Genomic DNA, 8,282 nt, shown 5'->3' with positions numbered 1-8,282 from the left:
AAAAATGAGTTTCAGTTTATAGCTTATAACTCATTAAAGCAAAAAGAATAGATGCTATAAGTTTTCATTTTAGTTTAGGGACATAAGTTTAAGTCCTTGGAAACTTAGGAAATAATATAGGGGTGGAAGGAAATTCTGAAATGGGCAATTTGGAGAAAAGAAGTGTCACATGATACATAAAAATGAAAAATGAAAATTTATTTAAATATTTCCTTCAGAAATTATAACTCATATAATACTAAAACTTAAATTATAATCTAAGTTTTGATGCCAAGTTTATTAACATACATTTATAATAAAAGTTTAATTAAATTTTGAATGTAATTCTGTAAAACAATTGTGACATGCTTACTTTCACTTACTTTTACCTGGAGGGTTAAAAAGGAACCACAAGTTAAATATATATGTAAAAACATGCCACACTGGTTGTCACAGCTAACACATTGGTAAGCCATTTCCTTGTAATAAAACTGTAGCCAGTGTAGAATCTTGTGGGGACATTTCCTCACTCTGATTAGTGTAACTAAAGGTTTAATCTAGAAAAACTGGTTCATTAGTTGCTCAGCCTAAATCATCTGCCAACTGCTACATAGCTTTGACCTGATGACAGGGCAATCATCTATATAAAAAATAGGCAAAGTACTGATGTCACCTGTGGATTTGGCAATAGTGCAAACAAACATATTCCTTTAGATTCTGATATGGTGTCCACTAGTGGGACAGTGGTAAGTTTATGGATTTCCAATGCTACAATCCAGGGTTTGATACAAACAAAGAATGTGATATGGCTAGGATTCCAGAAAATTGGATAAAGATAGATCACAACTCAGTAGGGAAAACAGTATCTGTACAAGAGTTATTGTGAGCAACTACAAAGTTGCAGCAAACCATAGCTGAGCCCTTCGTCAAACCATTCCAAAACCATTTGTAAAAACTGTAACAGAAAGATGACTCAAAAAGTGTTCATTAAAGATAACATGATACAGTCACACAGGAAAATCAGACTTCTTCAAGTTACTCAAAGAAAGATCACACATAAGGATCTATAATAGGATGGACTGATCGTTCAATACAGCAATGTCATCCAATGTCAGATCCATCTAACTCAACTTTGCTTAGACATCAAGGCCAAAGGTTGTGACAGCAGACCATCTTTATGCAAAAAGCAAAGCCCACTGGGGTATGAACACACAATACCAATGATCCAACCTTTACAGTGTACTGCAAGGAAAGTTGCAAGCATCAGAGTTGAAGTGGAGGTTCAGATTAATTTGTGTACAAACTCTTTAGTGGAGAAGTGCAGAAAGCCCCAGTGCAGAGTCATAGCTCCAGATGATGCAAAGGGTCCAACAACTTCAATGCAAAGACCATAGACACATAGTCCTGCATAGATTGAATAACTGTTTGATAGATATTGAGCATAAAGCACCTAGCTACTTCCTAAGAAGTTGAAGAATGTTCACTTGACTTTAATCTGCTTTATGTGTGTGTAATAAAAGTCAGCTTTTTGTCAAAGAGAATTTCTAAGAATTTTGTCTCAACCAGCACAGGAATTTATGCATCTTCCAAATACAGCATAGGATAAGTGTAAATCTCAATTATGAGATAAACGCATGCAAACTGTTTTAGATTATGAAAACTATAAATTATTTCGGTGGTCCACTCACAAAATTATTGAGTGCATTTTGGAGCTCCCATTCAATGACTGACAGGAAATCCAAAAGTCCTCAACACAGAGAATGCTTGCAACTGCAGGAATATATTGTTCAGTGATGGCATTGATCTTAATGCTAAAAAATGTAACACTCAAACACAGACCTGAGATATTCTAGAACTCCTGTATAAAGAAATGGGATAATAATGATCGTATATGAGCTTGAAATGACCTCTCTGTTAAAGAATTATAGATTAAGATGGATAAATGGTCATGAAACCTATACGAATGGAAATCTTGTAATATGCTTTATCAAGAGAAAAGCTTTCCTGGTTGAAATTTTTGGCAACTCAGGTAATCCATGGTGGTTCACTATCTGAGCAGTGAAAAGGAAGTTATTTGATTGGAGGAACCAAACAAGACAAGTATTAACCATCCTCTCAAATTCACAAATACAGATAATCAAAGCAATAAATCTGCAATTAGAATGAACCTTCAAATCATTCCTGGGCTTCAAAAAAAGGATGACAATAGCCCAATTGACACAAATCTGGAAACTCCTTGTCCTGACAAATCCCTTAAAAAATATAAAAAAAAACCAAAAGAAGATTGAAGAGGCAGGAAACAGATGGTGCAGCATCTTGTAATAAATGTTATCTGGCCTGACCAGGTTACTGTTCTACCAATGTTGAAAAAGTTTAAGTTTCACTAGAGTGAATAGTTGATTATTTTTGTAAAGATAGTTCAGGCCAAAAAGGCAGCGGAACAGAAGGAAGTGTTGAACTGGTAGGAAGAGCACTCTCCAGATAAAAAAAAATGGGTTATATATTTCCCATTCACATTTCAAAATCTTGTACCAAGAAACTTTGGAACAAGTAGTGGAAGAGATGCTGAGAACAAATTACTCCAAGATTCCATCTGGCCTTGACATCTGATTTGTTGGGCATGGGCACAAGCCCTCTGAAATACTATGTGGTTTATAAAAGTGGAATATCTGCAAAAGATATTCCAAACTAATTTACAAGCCTTTTGTGCTATTTGGCAGTCAGGTGTCCACTGTGGAAAAAATACCTGGAAAATATGTCTAGGTTTTAAGGATGGCAAGAACAGCTGCCTGGCAGGTTTGTTGGCCTTCCTAATTAACCCGGTTTGAAATTTTAGAAGCTGGTTCCCATCAGAAAGACGGGATTCAAATGTACAAGGGTGAAAACAAATAATGGTCTTGTACACCAGGTCCAATGGAAGTGGCTACACTTACTCAAATGTGGTACATAGCAGAGACAAAGATGGGGTACATGTTGATTTATCCACCTGCTTGTCCATGGTGAGCAAAAGAAATTTGAGGTTCACTGTCCTTCGTCCACCATGGAGTACAATAAGGAAACAAATTGCACAGTCAAAAGCTCACCCTACTGAGGTCAGTGCAACAATGCCAGGGTTCATCGGTACTATATTGATATGCCTGAAAACTAGTACATGTACCAGACATAATATCAACATTACCTGTTGAAGACATACAATATTGGCACTTAGTTGATCTTAGCCACAATTGACCAGCAGAAAACCCTGAGGGAGCTACTCCAGGGCCTTTCATTTATAGAAATTCAAGACCAAAATGATGTTTTGCAGTGACCCAGGCATCACTCAACAAACAGAGATCAGATGTTTGTATCCTAGAGAATCCAAGTTGTACTAGTAGGACCTTTCATGAGAGGTTCTTTCATATAATAGATGAGCAGTAGAAACGAGTTGTAACAGAAGATGAGCCTAAGAGAGGTGTAACAGATATAGGTGTAATTTTATTGTTTCTTTCTCGTATTAAGCTAAAGTATACAAGAGACATGGTAAACATACCTTCATCACAGGGATGCATCTTGCAAGGTTCTTTATCATAAGGTCGCAGTCCTGCATCACAGTTCTTGGAAGAAACAATGTCTTCTTCACTAATGCAGAGTATCCTCCTGGTTCGATATCCACCACCACAAGGTACAGAACACTGTTTTTCAAAAAATAATAATCCCCATATATCACTTTAAAATTTATGGAAACATAATTATAATAGGTTGACTCAAAAATAATCAACAAACACTTAAAACTCATACAAATCAATGGAGAAAAATTAAGCAGAGGACATTCCCTGAAGTGTACGTTATATATATCTATAAATAATACAAAATAATCTCAGAATAAATAAGATATTCTAGAACAATGCTCAAACATTATTCCATTATTTTTCAAATGTATTCTTAGTTTACTGCTGCAATTCCACTTAAAACTTTTCAAAAAGCTAGAAACCTTTTGTTTCAATAAAACCTTTATATTTCAACACGGTATTCACCCTTTAAGTTATCTTGTACAACAACGAATACCCAAAATAAAATAATAACTGATGTGAATAATTCTATTAATTGCCACAGGTGTTGTCATGCATGTCAGTCATCACGGAGTATGATGATTACTAGTTAAATCATAAACCAATTTTTTAAGACTTTTACTCATTTTAGATCTTATAAAAAACTAATAAGAACATAAAGAGACAAAGTACTATTAATAACATACATCACAATGTCCCTCAAACATTTAGAGATGGGGTCAAAATGTCACTCAAAATATTCTGGCCTAGATCAATCACTGTATAAATAATAGGTGAACCAATCAAATATAAGCTGATGGGCTGTCAAAAATGGCAAATATTTGACTATTTCATGCAGGGTGGTTAGGTTTATGACACTTATTTTATAATATTATTGTCATTATTAATCTATTTTACACAATAACTGATGAAAAACTTAGGTTAGAAACATTATTACTTATTTTTTAAAGTGCTGAAGATGTATTCTAAAACATCCATGGTCTTTATCCTATCAACAATTTTATGATTTTAGATTACTGCAAAATGAGTTTTGAGCTTTCTTAAATAAATAATATAATTCCAACAATATTCATGAGACACATTTTCACTTACAAACATAGTTACATACATCAAAGCCTGTTACTGATCAGTAATGTTGAATCAGCATATATATCCCATTTTATGAGTCACACTTACTGGAGATTGTTTTTGTGAATATGAAATAAATACAAAGGAAAGGCTTTTAGAAGTAACGAAGTTAGGCTTTCAAGGGCTTTTTCAGGACCTCCCAATCAAAATATTTAATTTTTCAGGATTTCCAATACTAAAAAACTGGTTTGCAAATTTCATGACTTTTCAGGAATTTCATGAACTGTGACAACCCAGATTTTATCAAAGCTAAAAACCCATAGAAAATGGCATAAGATGTCACAAAGAGCAGTATTAATTGTCAGAACTAGATGCAAAATGTAAGTAAAATTGATAAATGAAAGCTGTTTTAAACATCGTGCTAGAGTTAACTTACCCTATTCCATGGTCCAGTAAACCAAAGTGCTTTGCATGGTGGTCCTGTACAGTTGCGAGTTGTTGCATATTTGTTCATAAGGTTACATTGGTTTTCAGGAGCTTTAACTACAACATCATCTTTCCAGTAGCCACAGAAAACAGTTCGACTCTGAGCCCCTACTCCACATTTAGCAGAGCACTGAGAACAAAAATTCTCATTAAAAAAGATTTGTTTTGTCAACAATTGTTAACTGTATCCATAACTCCATAAGTTAAATCCATAACTCTTTTCATAAGTTAAATCCATAACTCTTTCCATAAGTTTCAATTCTAATGAAAGACTTGCATTTTATAGTGTTTTATACTAAAGCCTTTATTAGCTAGTTCTGATCTAGACAGAAATAAAGATAGGATGACATTATGATTAGAAATGTGATTAATACTAAAACTTTTTATACAATATTTAGGAAAAAGAATATTGTATATGATACACCTATTAGTAAAGTAAAAGACTGAATTAAAATTGTACATTATGCTTGTACTTGTTATTTATGCTTAATTCTTAGCTGTAGTTTTAAGTTTGGTCACAAAAAACACTCTAGATACTTGGTTTATCACATAGTAAAATGGAATTTACACATAACAACATTAAACAATAAATGGTGGCAGTAAATACTATTTTATCTTTAAAATAAGATGCTGACACTTTAAGTGAGCTTTAGATTCATGTTTCCTACTTGAAAGCAATTATTAGTCTAGAATAATCACATAGTTCACATAGATGTTAGAATTACAGAAGATATGCAGATAACACAGTTGTTGTGTTTAAAAATAAATTTGATGTATATGATTTTGAAAACTACTTAAATAGTCAACATAGTAATATTAAATTTATTTACTTCATCAAATAATCACCAATTTATTATGAACTGAGTCATAAATTCTTCAAACAAACTACAGATACTTACTTGACTCCACTCTGAAGCAAACCACAGAGAGTCACATGGTGGAGAATCAGTGCAAGGGCGACTAAGTTCAGAGAGTTTATTTTTGTCACACATTTCATCAGGGAAAACTTTACCTTTGTGATTAGCACAGTGAGCTTCACGAGACTCCAATGTTAGTCCACAAGATTGGTCACACTATTCATAAAAGATATTTTCACAAGAAATTTTATCAAATTCAAAATAAGTACCTGATCTAGCAGTTTAACAGCAAATTTTTAATTTATACTTGTTTACGTTAATCCACTTTTTTTACTTCTAAAATAGAGTATTCCTTAAAGTAAGAATTTATTTTAAGCATGAAAGTGAAGGAGTTTAAGGGTAAATAAATAAATCATTTATATTTCAAGGTCTTTCTTAAGCTATTCAATAACTTGGAGTTTAACATAATTTTTTAACCTAATGTATTACATATTTTAGTGCACATTAGTCTCTTTCTTTTTTATTTTATTTGCTGAACACCAGAAGCATTTATCTATCTAATGAGAACAAACAGGGTGAGAATAGATTGTTATTTTTAAAAGTTTATTATTATTATTTAACGATGTGTCCAGTTCTCACCCCACTCCATTCTGAAAGAATCCACTCCACACCTTCACATGGCCCCAGATTGCAAGGCTGGCTGGAGATTGGTCGGCTATCAGAATCACACTGAGAATCTTCCAGTACTTCTTTGTTTCTTTGGCATGTTACTGATCTGGTCTGAGTGCCATTTCCACAGATTTTATTGCACTAAAAGTTGCAAATTAAAGAAAGAGACAAGTTTTAGCTATTCATTATTTAAACAAACTAAATAATTTCAGGGAAAACACATAAAATGATAAATCACAAAGTTATTTGCTTTTTAGAAATATAACTTTTAAGTTTATCATTGTCTTATTGAAAATTTTATCCAAAGTAAGATTTAAAATGTAACTTGTTACAAAATGAATAAATACAAAAATTATAAAACATGCATGCACAAATTTAAAAAAAAAATTAAAGCATATTTTTTAACATGAACTATTTTATGTAAAAGTTTGGTAAATGTTATAAATAGTATGTACCAAAATTTGTCAGGTAAGAAAATCTGAAAGAAAACATAAAAATTTAGCAAGAACTCATTACATGAATCATCAAGTTATTTTTTATTTAAACATTTGTGCAGTCTAGTCATAAACGTTAGATGAGGAACCAACAATATATTTATAAAACATAACACCAATATGATCACCAAAACTTATCAGATGAGCAGAAATATAAACCTACCATTTGTTCAATTCAAATACAACAGCTTCTTTTCTTTTTTTTATGTGAAGATTATGATTTTCCAATTTTTTTTTAATTTTATTAATAATATCGTTATGATAAAGTTTTGTCTTGTTATTTTGCTGAAAACTGAATTAGTACTATTATATAATAAACCAAAAAATTATAAAATTATAGCAAAAAATACAAGTAGCTGTAGCATTTCTACATTAAAAATTAATATTCACAAAAAGCTAATTTATGTTATTGTTGCGTCAGCGAGTCTCATGACTACTGTGGCGCCCTCTAGTTTCTAGAACTATCTTGTTCCTTCATGAATGCTCTAGTATTTGCTAGATAGGGTAGTCTGGTATATATAAGAGGGGGAAAACGTGACGCGGGAAGGTAATGTAATGTGTGAGTAGATAGTGAGTAATTGAACTGCAGTCAGAAGTATTATTGACGTTCGTTGTTATAGCGTTTGTTTAGCGCGATTGTTGAAGTTGAGTGTATTGGTAAAGTTATATTCGGAAAGAATAAACCAGTTTTATTAAATAAAGACTTGTGTCGTTAAAATTTCGTCGGAACGAAGTTACGGAAAAATCAATTAACAAACGGAGACGTAACATTATCAAAGAGTCAATGATCAGTAAGTTAAGTAAGTGTTGATGATTTATTCATGGTCAAATAACAAAGAACGAACATTTGAAATAGACAAATATTACAACCAATTCCAGTGGGATGAATTATATTACAAATGATGTAGACAGATGGCGGCGCATGAATTATCATCAATCATCTCAATGTTGAATGAAATGTATTTTTCATATTTTCTCGTCATATATTTTTTCTGTTTACTTTCCATTGCACAGACTATAAGAGTCGACAAAGTCAATAAAATATTGTTGCGTCAGCGAGGTCACGTGACTAGTGTCTCGCCCCCTGCTTTCTGGAAATATCTTATACCTTCGTGAATTGTCGGGAGATTACTAGATATAGGGTAGTCTAGGTATATATATAAGAGGGTGACGGCGTGACG

The 8,282-nt window shown here is 32.6% G+C and overlaps 1 protein-coding gene across 2 annotated transcripts in view; it reads right to left on the bottom strand.

The window, feature by feature from the left end:
- The window catches only part of LOC106464477 (papilin-like), a 159,676-nt gene that overhangs the window by 55,756 nt on the left and 95,638 nt on the right, over positions 1 to 8,282 (bottom strand). For both annotated transcript variants that reach the window (XM_022392199.1, XM_022392200.1), the window contains exons 13-16: positions 6,578 to 6,748; positions 5,981 to 6,154; positions 5,032 to 5,211; positions 3,509 to 3,650 (exon numbers count right to left, since the gene is read on the bottom strand). In XM_022392199.1, coding sequence (XP_022247907.1) covers positions 3,509 to 3,650; positions 5,032 to 5,211; positions 5,981 to 6,154; positions 6,578 to 6,748 — 667 coding nt within the window. The remainder of the gene's footprint in view (positions 1 to 3,508; positions 3,651 to 5,031; positions 5,212 to 5,980; positions 6,155 to 6,577; positions 6,749 to 8,282) is intronic.

This window comes from Limulus polyphemus, unplaced genomic scaffold, assembly GCF_000517525.1.
Source record: "Limulus polyphemus unplaced genomic scaffold, Limulus_polyphemus-2.1.2 Scaffold1663, whole genome shotgun sequence".
Taxonomy (NCBI): Eukaryota; Metazoa; Arthropoda; class Merostomata; order Xiphosura; family Limulidae; genus Limulus; species Limulus polyphemus.
The sequence above is the reverse complement of the archived record's forward strand: the minus strand, read 5'-3'. Positions and strand labels throughout refer to the sequence as shown.